The following is an 18102-nucleotide window of genomic DNA, read 5'->3' as shown; positions in this document are numbered from 1 at the left end:
CGATCAACACCAAGCATGGCTGGAAGATACGGGCAGCGACGCGCGCCACGGAAGAACTACATGGGGCCTGTCCGAACGTACAGGTGAAAATCGGCGATGTCGAGATCGACCAGCACTTCTTCGTGCAGGAGACGTCCTCCCTCGCATCCGGTTATACTAGGAGAGCCATATATCACGGCGACACGGATGGAGACCAAGGTGTTGGACAACGGTTCAGCCTATGCAAGAGTCAAGAGCCAGGATGGGCGTCACTCGGTCCAATTCCTAACGGTGCGACCAAACCACGAGCGTAACCGTGAGGCCCTCGGCAGCGAAACCCAAGGGGAGTTTTAGAGAGGGTTGTCAAGGCGTGGGGCCGCGATAGTCCGGACACCCGGGAAGAACCCCACAAATGTATAGTACGGAAGAAGACATGTACCATAGGTAGGAAATTTTGGTTCTCTGACAACAGAGGTTGTACTATCACCAGCATCAGCAGCAGGGAGAGGAAGCAAGTGGAGGAGCGGCTCAGGGGATGCGGAGTCCTCTTCCCCGACGAGGACATCAGCGGCGCCGTGGAGGCGGTCTCTTTTGACGACACCTTGGGCGAACTACGAAAGGTGATCGGTGAAGACCTAAGGGAAGACTGGACCGTTCCGGTAGGGTTGATGGGAATGTACGAAGTCATCGCAGACTTCGGGGAAAGCATTGGGTCGGATCGGACGGCCCGCGTGGATACGAGATACAAGACTGTGGACCGGAAGGTGAGGCCAATCGCGGCACCCTTGCCGGAGGGCAGCGAGGAGCGGATAAAAGGGGTCGCGTCGGACCCAAGTTTACGAAATCCGGCTGGCATAGGGCACCGGTTCACCGACATAACGCTACAGGAGCTCAAGGTCAGTGGGGGCGGCTTCCTACTGTCGGCACAGGAGGACCAGTTTCAGAGAATGCTCGGGAGGCACGGGAAGGCTTTCGCATTCTCACAAGAGGAGATCGGGTGCGTAGACCCAACAGTTGTCGAACCGATGGTGATCTTCACGGTACCGCATGTACCGTGGAATCTCAAGCCGATTCCGGTGCCAAGAGCTCACATCCCGAAGTTGATGGAGCTCTTAAAGCAGAAGGTGGAGATGGGCATCCTCAAACCGTCGAGTGCCCCGTATTCAAATCGGTGGTTTACGGTGCCGAAGAAGAACGGCACGCTGCGCTTCATCCAGGACCTACAACCGGTCAACAAGGTGACCATCCGTAATGCAGGGATCGGACCGACCATAGACGAATTCGCGGAGGCCTTCGCTGGAAGGTCGATCTATTCTGTCGGTGATCTATACTCGGGGTACGATCAGTTCCAACTAGCCGTGGAGAGCAGAGACATTACGACGATGCAAACTCCACTCGGCCTAGTGCGGATGTGTACCCTGCCACAAGGAGGGACGAACTCAATGGCTCACATGGTGAACGCGATGAACAAAGTGCTCAGGGATTGTATCCCGGACATCACCATGCCGTTCTTAGACGACGTCCCGATCAAGGGTTGCCTGGTGGAAAAAAGGGACGAGGCAATCGGGCCGGACGGATGTCGGAATTTCGTGGCGTCCCACATCGATGACTGCGAGAAGGTGCTGCAGAGACTAGAGCGCGTGAGGCTCACCTTCTCCGGGGAAAAGTCGGCCTTCGGACAGTCGGAGATCTTGGTGGTCGGACACTTGTGCGGGCCTTACGGTAGAAAACCGTCTCCGGCAAAGGTAGAGGCCATCTCCACGATGAGGAACGTTTGCGGGTCGGTCACGGAGGTCCGTAGATTCTTGGGGGCATGCGCGTTCTACCACATTTGGATCCCGCATTACACACATGTCGCGGAACCCCTCTACGGACTATTGAAAAAGGGGCGTAGCTCTGAGTGGAGGACGGAGCACATGGAGTCGGTTCGGAGACTAAAGGAGGCGCTTACGGCAGCACCGGCTCTCCGTAAAGCGGTTTACGGCAAGGATGTTCCCATCTGCGTAACGGTGGACACCAGCCCGACCGGGATCGGGTGGGTAATCAGTTAGGAGGACAAGGGCGGTGTACGATTCCCGATCCGGTTCGGGGCGAAGGTATTGAGCGAGCGGCAGCGAGGGTACGCCCAAGTTAAGCGCGAACTTTGGGGTGTCGTTTCGGCCGTCAAGGCCGACAAGGATTATCTGATCGGGACGGAGGTGATTATCGAGACGAACTGCCTGCCGATACTCAACATGGTTTCCGGATGCGCAACGCCGGACCTAGCAATGCTCCGGTGGATAGCGTACATTAAGTCCCTGAACCCGGAGATACGGCACATCTGCGGAAAGGACAACGCCATGGCCGACATGCTTTCGAGGGCAAGGTTCAACGACGAAGACGGCATGGTTTCGGAAGACGAAGAAGTCGGCAAGGACTTCTTCGGGTCGGCTAACGTAATGACAAGAAGGAAAGGGAACACTCCAACGCTTAACGAATTTGACGAAAGCAGGTACGATGTGGAGTGGCTCCAAATCGGGAGGTTCCTACGGATGATGACACCGGACGCAGCATGGGCGAGAGAGGAGGCGAGCCGGATACGGAGGAAGGCGTACCGATTCTTCCTGCGGGACGGGTGCATATGGAAACACCCAAAGAAGAGAAGCGGCATCCCACTCCGAGTGGTGACAAAGAAAGAAGAGTAGGGGAAACTACTGGCGGCATTCCACGAGAGCCCATGGGCCGGACACTGCGGAACGTGGGCCACGTTCGAGAAGCTGAAGGAGAAGTACTGGTGGCCGGGGTTATACCAGGACGTGCATCGGTCCGTAACGACTTGCGAAAGTTGTCAGGTGCACTCCGTAGTCCGACACCGGGACGAGCTACACTCGACCTACCCGCCTACGGTCCATTTCAAGTGGATGGTGGACTTGGTGACGATGCCGATGGGGGTAGGACAGATGCGATACCTGGTGCTTGCACGGGAAGACTTAACGAACCAGGTGGAAGGTCGTGCACTGCAAAGCAAGACAACCGCGACGGTATGCCGGTTCCTGATCGAAGAAGTAGTGTGTCGATACGGGTGCGTCGGGAGGATCGTGGCTGACCAGGGAGAGTTGGATGCGCGGGAGGCCGAGGAGTTGTTCGACCGGCTAGGCGTCAAACTCTCCCTCACCACGGCGTACAATCTGGAGGCGAACGGAAAGGTGGAACGTGGGCACGGACCGATTGTAAAGGCGTTGGTGAGTGCATGCGATGGGCAGGTCGGGAATTGGCCGCGACTCCTTCCTTACGCGCTATGGGCGGACCGGACTACGCACAGTTCGGTGACAGGGTTTATGCCGGCGGAGCTAATGTACGGACAAAAGCCGATCATGCCTGTGGAACGGACGGTTTCTTCGTGGGCGGCGGTAGATTGGAAGGACGAAATGAGCTGGGAGGAGTTGCTAGCGGCGCGGATTCGGCAACTCGAGCGGAGGCCGGAGGACGTGATACAGGCGAAGGAAAAGCTGCGAGCGGCGAGGGAGCGGAACAAGACCCGGTTCAACCGGACGCACCGGTTGCGACCAAAGAAAATCGAGGAAGGCGATTGGGTCTTGGTATACGACAACAGCCTCGACAATCAGCACAAGGCGGTGCGAAAGTTTGCTAGGAGATGGTTCGGGCCCTACATGGTGACGAGCGCGAACAGCAACGACACGTACCACCTCGCGGAGCTCAATGGGACACGGTTAGCGGTTCCGGTGGCCGGAAAGTGGATCAAAGCTTTCAAAAAGCGGTTCGAAGACGAGCCGGAGCCTGCGAGTGGGAGCGACAACGACGATCAGTTCGGGTCCGGCGGAGAATCCGAGAGCAACGAGTAAGGCTGGATTTCTCCGATATCTACCCGTCTCTGGCGCATACCGGTGGATGCGCAGTTTGGTGGGGGTGGATGTCGTGAAGAAAACCGGCCATAGGCGGAATTGGAGAGAAAGCGCGTAAACCGGCCCCTACACGGATGGACGCGTGACTGGATACTTTGTACACGAACCGGTGGATGTGACTACTAAGCCACACACATTTATTAGAGGGGGATAGTGCGTATCCCAGAGGGGGACAGGGAATAAAGGGAAGAGGGGAAGAGAAAACGAAGGATCGCGCGTTGGGAAGGAAAAAGGGGTTGCTGCAGAACAAAAGGAGGGAGCTCTCTCTCTTGGATGCGAATCGTCGCTCTCTGCGGGTGTCGGGAGGTCGCGGCCTCTGCTTCGTGGACAGCCCGTGTGCTTCCAGTAGAGTCGCTCCCTTTCCCCTTTTGTTTCTTTGAATCGTGGGACTGTCGTCGGTGTGCGTGAGTAGGGTCCCCGTGTCGGGTCCGTCGCCGCTTTGTCAGTTGTAACTGTCGGAGTTTGTAATCTCTTGTCATTATAATTAAGTGTTACGTTCTATATCTCCCTTGCTCGCTTCTACGTGTCGGTGAATCTCTCTCTCTCTCTCCTCGGTCCAAGACCCCCGTGGTCCCGCCCCTTTCTACACGTACGCGCGTAACAACGCGACAACGTTTCATGTACAGAGAAAACTATTATTGTTTTGTAATAGATTCTTGTTCTGCTCTCTCTGTCTCTCCTGAGTACTCTCTGTATTCTATGTACTATTCTCTCTCTCTCTCTCTGCTGCTACGCAGCCAAGCTGTTGTCTTACGCTTCCGCACATACGTTTTTCTACACCATTCCCGAAGGAGAGCTCTGCAAGCAAAGGCCTCCTCGACGTCATACACTCGGATGTATGGGGACCGACTCAAACGCTGACAATCGGCGGATGCCGATACTTTGTAACCTTCATCGATGACTACTCGCGCTACGCGTGGATCTACCCGATGAAGAAGAAAAGCGAAGTGCTCTACCACTTCCAAAAGCTGAAGGGCCAAGTCGAGAAAGAAACCAGTCGGCACATTCAATGCCTATGATCGGATGGAGGCAAGGAGTACTTCTCTGACGAATTCACCTCCTACCTCCAAAGTGAAGGCATTCGTAGAGAATTGTCATGCCGACACACACCCCAACAAAATGGAGTCGCCGAAAGGAAGAATCGGCAAATACTTGAGGTAGCACGTGCCATGATGCATGAGAAGTACATGCCGAATTTCTATCAGGCTAGAGTGGCATCCACAGTCGTCTATCTCATGAACCGGTGCACCACTAATGGATTCCATGAGCTAACTCCCTACGAGCTCCTTGTCGGAAGGAAGCCAATCTTGTCGCACCTCAAGGTGTTCAGAAGCATTGCGAATGTAAAACAGAAGAAGGTTGTAGATCTTTTTCCGATTCATTTTTTTCAGTCGGATCTACGGGTTCCACCTTTCCTATTAGTCCATAGGGATCTGATACCCAAATACCGGGACCAAATAAACCGGTTACGTGGAATGCTCCAAAAGCAAAACAAAGTACTCCTGAAAGGAATAGGTGAATCCCAAATATTTTAGGTAAATCCAAGGATGGTTTTCTTGTGCGATCATCGCGAAACAGATCCAAATCCCAGTAGACCCAGTTCCAGATAGCAGCTAAAAACAGTAAACCAGATAATACAATGTGGGCTACGGCTACACCTTTGTAGCTCCAGATACCTGCTCACTTACAGTATCTCCGGTAATGCTCCAACGTCCCCACGATTTTGTTATTCCAATACGAGTCATGAACGGAATAACAAACATACCATGCCTCCACATAGGATCAAGAACAGGGTCGGATGGATCGAAAACTGCTAATTCGTAAAGAGCCATTGAACCCGCCCAGCCAGAAACCAAAGCAGTATGCATCAGATGTACGGAAATAAGACAACCAGGATCGTTTAGTACGACAGTATGAACGCGATACCAAGGCAAACCCATGAAAAACCCCTTTTATTGGTAGAATCATTCTTGAATCTCAATCTTAGTCTATGTGATGAATAAGTTTTGGCTCTATATACACCCTCATAAATACTTTTAGAAATTCTAGGTAAAGGGTAATTCGGGTCATCACTTATTTTATGTACTACTTCTGGATATGTTTCTCCAATCAGATCATAGAAATATCTCCACCAGTTAGGGGTAAACAAAAGCTTACAGAAGCCCGATGCGAAGTCAGAGGAATGTATCCTCATAGGATACTCGTCCGAGAAGAAGGCATACAAGTGCTACAACCCTTCTACCCAAGTGGTTCGGGTAAGTCGAGACGTAATCTTCGACGAGTCCGCATCCTGGTACACACTAGAGACAACTTCGACTCCGACTCCACTCGACCTGGACTCCGCTGAACAAGAGGTAGAAGATGGAGATCGCTTCGAGCACATGTTCGAAGAAAGTCCAATTACGGCAAGGGCTAGTGGGCCACAAGAGCCCCCACGCGACCCAAGCACGTCGTGGCCAAGTACGAACTTGAACAAAGGCAAAGGTAAGATGCCCGATACGAAGTCGACCACCCCGATGACAATGATTCGGATGGTTCGGATCCCTCACTAGACAGTGAGTTCGGTGTCCCATCATGCGGACACTCGGAGCAAAGAAGCTGCTCACATCGGTGAGTGAAAAACTTTGACGCTCATCTAGAGCTAAGAACCCTGTCACTCGGCTCAGCTACAACAAGTATATGGCCCATCACTATGCCTTCGCGATGAAGGGAGCGGCTGAACAAGAGCACTACACACCCGATTTAGCACATCGGCAATGTTCCGATCGGAAAAGAAGGTAACCAAACTTACATTAAAAATGTCTTGCATGTACCAATTATCACGAAGAATTTGGTCTCCATTGGCCAAATTGTAGAGCAAGGAATGCAAGTTCGATTTAATCAAGGCGGTTGCTTCATCGAAAAAGAGGGCCCACTCATCGGGCGCGGACGGAGAGAGGGTTGAATGTTCATTCTCGACTCACACGAGATGAAATCGGCCATGTTCGCAAAATGCACGAAAGTCGAGTCCGACATAGAGTTATGGCACAAGCGGATTGGCCATATCAACCTTCAAAAGCTCAAGGCGATGCAATCGAAAGGAGTCGTCATCGGATTCCCGACCTTCAAAGAGAGAGAGAGATTGAAGGCGTATGTGCAGCTTGCCAATTCGGCAAGCAACATCGACATCCATTTCCGAATGAGAGGAATGTAAGCAAAGGCGTACTCGACGTAATTCATTCCGATGTGTGGGGACCGGCTCAAACGGCGACATTCGGCGAATGCCGATACTACGTGACCTTTATTGACGACTTCTTTAGGCACACTTGGATCTACCTGATGCAGCAAAAGAGCGAAGTGTTCAAACACTTCCAAAAATTCAAGAGTGGAGTCGAAAAAGCTAAAAGTCGACACGTACGGTGCCTTCGATTGGATGGAGGCAAGGAATATTTCTCGGATGAGTTTACGGCATATCTACGAAAAGAAGGAATTCGGCAAGAGTTTTCGTGTCAACATATGCCACAACAAAACGGAGTGGCGAAACGAAAGAATCAGCACATCCTCGAAGTAGCACGGGCCATGATGAACGAAAAGCACGTGCCGAAGTCGTACTGGGCAGAAGCGGCTAACACGGTCATATACCTCATGAATCGGTGTACGACATCAAGTGTGCACGAACTTACTCTATACGAGAAGTTTTTTGGAAAGAAGCAAGACCTATCGCATGTTCGGATAATCGGCTCCATTGCGTACGTGCACATCCTCGACGAAAAGTGACAAAAGCTCGACCTAGAGTCAGAGAAATGTATCCTCATAGGATACTCACTGGAGCAAAAGGGGTACAAGTGCTATAACCCCTTGATTCGGAAAGTTCGAGTAGGTCAAGACGTTGTGTTTGACGAGTCTGCATCCTTGTACGCACTAGAGACAACTTCGACTCCGCTCGACTCGGAATCCGCCGAACAAGAGATACAAGATGAAGATCACCTTACGCACATGTTCGAAGAAAGTCCAATCACGACCCGACTGAGTGGACCACAAGAGCCTTTGAGCGATCAAAGCACATCTCGACCGAGTCCAAAGCTAGACAAAGGGAAAGCCAAAATGCCGGAGTATGAAGATGATCATTTTGACGCCATCGAATCGACTCACTCCCTTGATAGTGAGTTCGAAGGCCTTGACATCCGGACAAATGGAGTGAAGAAAGCCTTAGAATCCACAAACGAGAAGCTTCGTTGATCCACCCGTGAAAAGAATCTCATAAGCTTATTCGGCTACGATGAGTACATGGCGTACCATTACACATTTATGATGGTGGCAACAGTACGAGAGCCGGAAACCTTTTCCGAAGCCACAAAGGACCCGTGATGGATCGAAGCAATGAACGAGGAGATGCGTGCACTGCGCAAGAACGAGAGATGGAATCTCGTTCCCCACTCACCGCACAAGAAGGAAATTGGCTACATATGGATCTACAAGGTGAAGTATAATGCCGACGGCTCCGTCAACCGCTACAAAGATCGACTCGTAGCGAAAGGATACACACAAACACATGGAGTCGACTATGAAGAGACCTTTGCCCCAGTGGCAAAGATGACAACGGTGCCGACCGTGATCGCACTTGCAGCGGCAAAAGGCTGGCACCTCCACCAGATGGACATCAAGAACGCCTTTCTTCAAGGCAAATTAGAAGAGGAGGTGTACATGGTACAACCACCCGGCTTTGAATTGCGTACTCATCCGAAAGTCTTGTGCCGACTCAAGAAGCCACTCTACGGCCTCAAGCAAGCACTGTGTGCTTGGCATTCGAAGATTACACAATATCTTCATCAAATCGGCTTTCAAATGTCAAAATCCGACAACTCTCTCTACGTACGACACAACTCTAGAAGCCTAATTGTCATCATCCTATACGTGGATGATCTGGTCATTGGAGAAAGTCTAGTCGACATCTACAAGGTCAAGTCCCTCTTCTCCGGAAAATTCGAGATGATGGACATGAAGGAGCTCCATTACTTCCTTGGCATCGAAGTAATTCGGATTCCGACCGGCATTATGATCTCTCAACAACACTACATCCTCAACTTGTTATACAAGTTCGGGATGACTGAGTGCAAATCGGTCGCTACGCCTCTTGATCGAAACCTCAAACTAGATGTTGACTCCGGCACAGACGAGAGCGAGCCGACCCAATATCGTCAACTGATCGGGAGCCTAATCTATCTCACGATCACTCGACCCGACCTTAGCTATCCAGTCGGACTCCTTAGCCAATTCATGCAAACTCCGCGAGATATCCATTTCGATTGCGCTAAGCGAGTATTACGATACGTGAGCGGCACAATGGATTACGGCGTTCTATACGCATCGGCCACACCAATACTACTCGAAGGGTACACATACGCGGAGTGGGCAAGCTACAAAGCTGATCGACGATCGACCTTCGTATTTTTCTTCTCACTCGGTAGCAGAGCAATATCTTGGAGTATTAAGAAGAAACCTACTATCGCACTTTCGAGTACGGAGGCCGAATATAGGGGTGCAACCGTAGCTGCATGTGAAGTCGTATGGCTCAAGAGGATTTTGAAGGATCTGGGCATCCCCATCAAGGATCTGACTCCCATTTACTACGACAACATGAGCAGTATATATCTGGCTCGGAACCCGGTGTTCCACACACGCACAAAGCACATCGAAGTACACTATCACTTCATTCGAGAGGTGGACAAGCCGGAGATGTCGATCTTCTACACATCAACACGAATCTTCGGACAACCGACATCTTCACCAAGGCCCTAGGAGCCAAAAAGCTTCGGCAGTTCATGTCAGACCTAGGATTGACGATCCTTGATTTGCAAAGCTTCAGGGGGAGTACAAGCGAGAATCAGATACCGTTCGAACCGGGTACGAGCCGAAGCGGACACCGGAGATTGTTCGAACCGGATACCAGCCGAAGCAGACATCAATCAAAAGGAACCGACCTAAGTTGAGCTTGAGGGGGCGTGTTGAGAATCAAGCTCAACATAATGCAACGTGTGAACACACCTTTTGAGAATCCATGATTACTCAAAGGTCAAGAGTCACACCACTACTCTCTACACATTAACTATGTGTCATAGAATCATATTCTATGACACATAACTAATGAGTTACTTATTCCCCATGACTATGAATCTTCACATTCCCCAAGAGAGAGAGTGGTTGTTGTAAGTTAATGAAGAGAGAGGGTGACTCTATATAAAACACCCTCCTCATACTTCATACTAAGTCGGTTGTGACTCCTTGTAATGCTACATTTTTGTATCTCCATTCTACTTGTGAATATACACCTTCTTCTTGAGTATTCCTTTTTCTATCTATCTTGTGTTCTCTCATCTCTCCTCTAATTCCTCTCACACATACACATAACACACATATCTATTCCGTTGCACAAGAATCACCATCGATTCTTTACACCCTTAAATAGGATTTTGTACTTGTACGTAAGTGGGGATACATTCAAGATCCTCCACTACCAAGTATATTGAATATAGGACTTACATCCTTGTACCTATATTCTACTCACACATGTGCATCGTTGCACATTAGATGTATATATACCTCATTGTGGTGATGCTAATTTAGTTAATCCCCCATCTTGCATTTGATGATGATGATGCTAATTTAGTTTAGAGTTAATCATCCCCCATCTTGTGTTGTTCATAAATGTACTTCTCTCTCCCTTCCTCTCACACACATACACACACATATCACTTAATCTTCCGCTTAGCTTAATCACATAATTAGGTACTAATTAACCCATAGTTAATTACCTAATTCTTAACAACTTGTGATAGATACTATTTTATTAGAGGTTATATTGTGTCATAGGCCATAAATGTGTAGTTGTTAACATTCTAATTGATGATGATGTGACCATCTTCGTAAACCACCTTGTAGCCTTGTGTGTGTCTAGGGGGGGTCTATATTATCCATGACATTTACGTTATTTTATAGGGTTGATTTGCATTTTTGTAGTCTATGGAGATGGATGGGAGAGGAGGACATGTTAAGAGTCTAATACTAATCAATAGACAAATGAAGTAAAATAAGGTAAATAGAGTGGATAGAAGAACTCGTTCCACTCGACCACCCTAGAGCTATGATTAAGACATAATCAACCTACCACCAACGTCCCATACTATTGGATATTAGGATAAACACAAGTCATGACGAAAGCCTAGCCCATCTACACCTTGACTGGTTCGGGTGGTAAATACAATGGAAGAGATAACACAATCATGAATCGTGATGAAATTATAGCCCACACCACTGGTGTCTTAAGACAACATCCTTCTGACGTAATGTGCTTATGAAGGCAGCTAAGCCTCATATTTATACCTTTTCTTAGGACACTTGAATAGGTTTGCCTTTCTAAAAGACGATCCATTCATTGGTTGTCAAGTTCATGATAGTGCATGCACCTATCCTTACTTCTATCTAATCAGATTAGTCCCTTTTCTAAAATTAGTGAACATACCCTTCACTTATCTAAATATTAGTGACCTACCCTCACCTAGGTTAGGACACAACATTTGAGTCATCTCACATGTTGCATGTAGGAATGGGCTAAAAGAACCGGTCACGGTGTGACGAGTCGAAGTCTCCCAGTCGTTGTGAACCCCATCCCTATTCATGATATCTGATCTCCACCCATTTGGACACAAGCACACAAACACCCATAAACACTCTTTTGTTGTCGATGTCTAATATGGTGTTTTTGCTAAATCCTTCTTTTTCCACCATCGTCTTTTGCTTCAACGAACAAACGAGAGGCACTATAATGCCTTCTTCTTCTTTCGGATCCCTGGACAAATAAGAGGCACTACAAAATGTCTTCTTCTTTCGCTTCAATGGACGAACAAGAGGCGCTACTACAATGTCTTCTTTGTGTGGGGGGTAGATATATGGGGGAGGGGCATTTTGGTAAATTCTTGATATTTTGGATGGCAGGGGTATTGTGGTAATTTCCCATATTCTCTCATTCTCTCTCTCTCTCTCTCTCTCTCTCTCTCTCTTTTAATTTTTTTTAATTTTAATTTTTAATTTTAATTTTTTATTTCTCGTTTTCGAATAAAAACGAATGGAAATTAATTAATTAAATAAATATTAATACTTCCTTCTCTCATCTTCTCCTTCTTCTTCTTCTTCTTCTCCTCTCCTCTCTTCTTCTGCAGCAGACAGCGTACAGTCGAGAGGAGTCGAGGTCGCCATCGCCATCGCCATCGCTCATACTTCCACCTCTATCGCCATCTCCATCGCTTCGGATGTGGCTTAAACCATAGACAGACTTCTCCCCGTCGCCACAAGCTCTTCATCTCTCCGCAGATCTTGAACTCCTCTCCTCCAATACCTCGACCATTCTCTTTCTCCCTCGACTTGGAACTCTCTTCTTTTTGCTAGCAATGGTAAGTTTCTTTGATTTACCTTAAGCTCTCGGCTTACTAAACCTGAATTGCTCCAGCTTCTGGAAGTATAAAAAAGAAACATTCTTGTAAGGCCCATGTATATTTTGCTTTTGTGCAAATGTTAGAAAGACGTCGCTTTGCATTACTGGTCTGGGTTTTCTGAAAACCCGAATGTGAGAATTTGTGTTCAAATAACTTTCTGTAGACATAATTTTTCTTAGAAATGGTGCCCTTTCTGTAATCTTGGCATTCGTACTTCGATTTTTTATGCTTTCTGCAAATTCAAAGGAGAGAATATAAGGTTAGCAAATGGACTATAAGGCAAGTTACTGTTTTTTCGTCATGGAAGGCATCCTTCCAATATTGGCAGCATTAGTACTTACTCTTGATTTTATATGCTTTCTGCAAATCCAAACACGAGAATATAAGGTAAGGAAATGGTTTATGAGGCAAGTGTTTTGTATTTTCTTCACAGAAGGCATGCTTCCCATATTGGACACATTAGTACTTACGTTTGGTTTGCATTATGCAAATAAAAATGTGAGAATTCAAGGTAAAGAGACGTTCTATCGAGAATAGTTAACACTAGGAGGAACAGAGAATAGAGAAATTCCTGTATCTGTAAGGAAAGAAATTGAATTTTCTTGAAGGAAGAGCTCCTTTTGTAACCTTTTTATGAGTACATTGATTTCATAAGCTTCTGCAAATCGAAATGCGGAACTTTTAATGTAAAGGAATGTTCTGTATGGCACGTTTTTTCTTTACAAAAGGAATCAAACTCTTCATATGCTTTCTACAAAGAAATGATTCATGAATTTAAGTTAATGAAACATTCTGTAACATGAGGCTGTACTTTTTTTATGTGAGAGGTTCTCCCATAATTATTACTGAATCTTTTTTATGCATTCTGAAATCAAATCCCTGTTATATGGGATCTATTTACTTTACTATTTTCACCTTTCCTTGTTTTTTAGATGCAAATGCCAGGTTCATTGAATGATTTTTGAAATTACATTTCCATCTCAGTATATTCTTTTTGTTGAGAAGAATGATTAATTAGTATAGTTCTTATCTAACTACACACATGTGGATGCTTGTAACAGCACAAGTTGGCAAGAGGACAGCGGGACAAAGTCCAACAATTTATATCTATATCCGGAGCAGGGTATTGCACACAGTCCGTTCCATATGATTTAAATCTCTAATGTGAAAAAACTAAAATTAATATTTTCACAGAGAAAAGTCTGCTGTAGCAGCTTTAAAAGCTAGTGATTGGAACTTGGAAGGAGCCTTTGATTATTTTTACAATCAGCCACCATCAAGGCCAGCAATTGACTTTCGCCAACTTGATGAACTTTATCTACGTTATAAAGGTTTCTGAATCGCATAATTTGGTTGAAATGGTGTTCAACTCTTTTTTATACTTGGAACTATGAGTTTATGATTATCATACCCGTTTTTTTGCAGATTCTTTCTCTGATGTAATTTTGGCTGAGGGCATATCTACATTTTGTGATGATTTACAGGTGCTATTTATTGATAAGTGTGGAAATTTCTTATTCTATGATTTATTCATGCCAGCTTTTTGCCAATTGTCCACATTATTGCAGCATTGCACAAGTATGACTGCAACTGCTCTGAATTTCTGAATTTCCCCAACAGTGATTGGCAGGCTCACGTGATATCCTCAATCATTTCATGTAATTGTATAGATATCTATAGATTCCCATGGCAAAATTCTCACTCTATACTACCTCATTCTAGTGTAATTCACATTGCTTACCTCTAACCTTTTCTCATACCTGTCAAATGAGCATGCATGCTAGATGCAAGCTCAATATTTGATACTATGATTATATGATGACCATCAGATCGGCGACATTCTCTTCACACATAAATTTTCTCTCAAAGAAAACTTGATTTACTTCATACTGGGAAGCTACCTTAACTGGAAGGCAATCACATGCCATTTTCATATATACCACAACCAAGCCAAGAAAATCCGAGAAAATGAATGCTATACAACACGTCCTCAATCATGTGTCAGAATGATGGAGCATGCGGAAAATGATGTATCAAACCATGCCTATAAATTGGCCCTATAATACCAGTTCTTGTAATGCAATGTAGGGCATCGTCTAAGGCTCATCAATCCTGAACACTGGAATAGGACTGAAAACAAATTTTCGATAGATTCTAGGACAGCAGTTCTACTAGGGGACCATCTGAGCCTTGTCAATCCTGAACCATGGAACTGAAAATCAATCCATTAAATAATCAAACTTTGAAAACAAAGGAAAATATGTGAGTCGAAATGGACCAATGATATTATCACCGATCAAGTGGCTTGCAGTTAATGTATGTTTGTGTTCATTAGTTGGTTTTCATGGATGTGCTTTAAGAATCTTATCCAGACTTGTTACATTTCAAATCTTATCATTTGCTATGTAGTGTTCTATGAGGTTTAATTTTATTATAGGAGAAATCATCAAGAACTTGATAGCTGATCAATATTTTGGTCTTTGTCATGGATGTAGGTAGAGCCGGGGGATATTGTGATGGTAAGAACAAATCATTTTCAAATTGCAAGTATGGTGTTGCATAGAGCTGATTGCAATAGTTATTTTTGTGTGATTTACTAGGGTAGCATAATCTTACTTCTAGCTTTTCTTTCTGCATGGTTTTTCTGTTTCCATGTGTACGAGGATTTTTAAGGCTTTATAGGGGCTGACTGTCATAAGATTGTCTACTAGAGAGTTTCTCATTCACCCCATTTTTTACTGTTTTTCAGCTTGTGTTATCTTGGCACATGAAAGCTGCAACAATGTGTGAATTCTCCCGGCAAGAATTCGTTGGTGGACTTCAATCCTTGGGGTGAGTCTATCTCATGGCAAAGTAATCATGTTCAATTCATGTGTAGATGAAAGGTTCACGTATCGCATGAGCTGAATTTTGCAATGCAGGGTTGATTCTATTGAAAAGCTGAAGTACATTCTTCCAGCCTTACGTGCAGAGATAAAGAATGAACGTAAGTTTTAATAATAAAAATGGACATTCACTTAACCTTAAGCTTTGGATTTTTGGTTCAAATGATATGGGATGTGTATTTTCAATATCCTTCAGCCATCTGATGCATGTTTTAAGTAGTAAGAATGCACCATATTTATGTGCAACTTTCGAAACACAAAGCTTCTTTCTGGCAATATCTCTGGAGGTATTAATGGGGTTGAACAATTACTTGCATATACATTTCTGTGAAGAATCTCTATGGAGCATTACATACAGCCATTAATTTAGACCTAGCATTTTTAGCAAGTTTCCTGGTAGCAATGTGCGTATTGATTATTATCATGATTACGTTTCTGTTGCAGCACTTTGTACCTAGATTTCTTCCTTCTGATCAAGTACGTATCCTGATTTATGTTGCAGCATTCTGTAGCTACTTGTGTATGTACTTACTACAGTGTGAATGTAGACCAGCTCTGCTGGTTTACTATGAAAATAAGAGATTGTTGTTTTGAGATAACTCTTTATCCATTTGTAAAGGCATATCTTCTCAAAAGAAATGTTTTTTTTTTTTAGAGCTTCTGCATATGCCCTTGTCCACGGATTCTCTGTTACTGTGACTTTATTGAAGCCAAAACATTATTGCTGTTATCTAAGAAAGAATCTATTGTATAATAATTATATGGCTGCTGTTTATGGCAGAGAAATTCCGGGAAATTTACAATTTTGCTTTTAGCTGGGCCAAGGAAAAAGTGAGAACCACTTTTTTTTTTGACTACTTAATAATCAGAATGACTTAGCATAGTGGTGGTATTTCTATATTGTGGAGCTGCTTTACTGATGAATCATGCTTTGAAATTTTGGCCTATAGGGTCAGAAGTCTCTTGCACTTGAAACAGCTATTGGGATGTGGCAGTTATTGTTCGCAGAGCGCCAATGGCCTCTGGTGGATCAATGGTGTCAATTTCTGCAGGTTTGCTCTTATAAGCTCTGCAGCTAGTCTTCTACCTAGGTTCATCACCTCATTGTAAAGGGCTATATATACACATAAGGATGTGACATTACCACAAGTTCCAATTAAATCACTGCATGGTGTATGAACAAACGTGATGGGGTTTATGAAATATCAGTATCCACTGCAATAAAATCCCCTTTCATTTTGGGATATGGAATATTCTTTTTGATGGTCTAGTGTGTTCTTTTGAAATTTTAATTTACGAATTCTACTATGTTGCAAGCAAAGAATGTGATTTATGAAGAATCTGTTACGATAGAATAGTAAATGCTTGGGGATTCTGAAATTTGAGTCAGTCTTGAATGTAGCTTTAATTATCTGAGTAGAACTAGATGTAATTCATGGGGAAAACATAACATTTGAGTATTTTAAATATATAATAACTCTGATAACAGATGTGTAACATAAGTCTTACAACTAATATCCAATGATAATATAAAAGATCGAAATAATTTCTGTTATTTATATTAGAGGTTGATGAATATACCATCAGAAACTTAATGAAATTATGAAACTTCTGAATGTATGGTGGGGAAATTCAGTCTCTGCAGTTGATGATTTACTTAAAAAATATGTGCATAATGTAAGTTATGGTATGTACATGCTAAACTTTGAATATTCATATGTTTATGAAGAGACCTCAAATATTTGTACCATTTATTATGTAACCGAATGCATTTTGTTCTGTTCCAGTGTGTAGTTATTGCTGTGAATCTACAATTTGTGTTCTTACTTTGTATACCTAAATATACTAGTTAAGTGTGTGATCTATGTAATGTCAAATCATCAGGTCAAGCATAACAAAGCCATTTCAAAGGATACGTGGGCACAGTTATTTGAGTTTTCAAGGGTAAGTCATCTCTGATTTGAGCCAGTGATTATTTCAATATGCTTAAAACATACATTTATATTTTTCTTGACAGGTGATTGATCCTTCTCTATCAAACTATGATTCTGAGGGTGCCTGGCCCTACTTGATTGATGAGTTTGTTGAATTTCTAGCTGAAAATGGGATGACCAACCAGAAAGGATAGAATGGTCTTCATACATTTTATACCTGTGATGAGTGAAAATCAGCAGCTTTGGCCTGAATAGTAGCGTATTTCGGATTTTAGCCCACAGTAAACCAATGTCCAAATTCATCATAGCATGCTTTTAGATTACCAACTCTCATTGAAACATCTTATAGCTTTTTATGTGAATGTTCTAGATTCGGAGGCTGCTGTGATATGTGGATGCCTACATACTGAGATTGTTCTCATATTGTTCCTCTAGTTGGTATTTGTTGGCATGTGTCAGGATGCTGTGATTCATATTATATATAGATTTATAATGCTATTGAATGAAGCTTGAGGGAGAGTTGTCATTTGTGGATCTATAAAATGAAGGTGTGGCTTAGCCAAGTGAATGAAATACTTGCAATATGCTTCTTGTCATTTTCTCTGGATATTAAAATAGATCGAGAAAATGCTAATGAGTGTGGAAGTCCTCTATGTATGTAGATATATTGGGCATAGAAATGGCTGTCAAACATATATTACAAGAATTTACATTTTAGTACTTTAAAAGGTTATGATTGGGGGGCTTCAAGATGAGTCAAAAACTAAGGAAAACTGCATTGCAGATGAAAGATTGCTTACGAAACACACTCAAATGATATCTATTACAATAATTTCACTTGAGATTATTTATTTTGTGAAATACAATAATTTATCACGGGAGTTAAATTATTCAAATGAATATGATGCAACCTCATGAATTAGTATCACATGGT

General features: G+C 44.5%; 1 protein-coding gene across 1 annotated transcript; it reads left to right on the top strand.

The window, feature by feature from the left end:
- The first annotated feature begins 12089 nt into the window (after positions 1-12089).
- LOC147860477 (defective in cullin neddylation protein) lies at positions 12090-17666 on the top strand. Its single transcript, XM_087324779.1, has 11 exons — positions 12090-12307; positions 13411-13472; positions 13544-13680; positions 13775-13833; positions 14845-14868; positions 15099-15181; positions 15271-15335; positions 16016-16065; positions 16185-16286; positions 17119-17178; positions 17252-17666. The coding sequence occupies exons 1-11, from the start codon at positions 12305-12307 to the stop codon at positions 17360-17362; spliced, it is 756 nt and encodes a 251-aa protein (XP_087180905.1). The 5' UTR covers positions 12090-12304; the 3' UTR covers positions 17363-17666.
- The last annotated feature ends 436 nt before the right edge of the window (positions 17667-18102 follow it).

This window comes from Azolla caroliniana, unplaced genomic scaffold (genome assembly GCF_043228905.1).
Source record: "Azolla caroliniana isolate FFs.n. ecotype wild unplaced genomic scaffold, voAzoCaro1.0.p SCAF_9, whole genome shotgun sequence".
Classification (NCBI taxonomy): Eukaryota; Viridiplantae; Streptophyta; class Polypodiopsida; order Salviniales; family Salviniaceae; genus Azolla; species Azolla caroliniana.
Note: the sequence above shows the minus strand (reverse complement) of the source record. Positions and strands in the feature narration are given on the sequence as shown.

Coding starts and splice junctions, on each gene's coding strand:
- LOC147860477 (XM_087324779.1), top strand. Junction 15,182..15,270: donor GGTGGACTTCAATCCTTGGG/GTGAGTCTATCT, acceptor TTTGCAATGCAG/GGTTGATTCTATTGAAAAGC. Junction 16,287..17,118: donor AATGGTGTCAATTTCTGCAG/GTTTGCTCTTAT, acceptor TCAAATCATCAG/GTCAAGCATAACAAAGCCAT.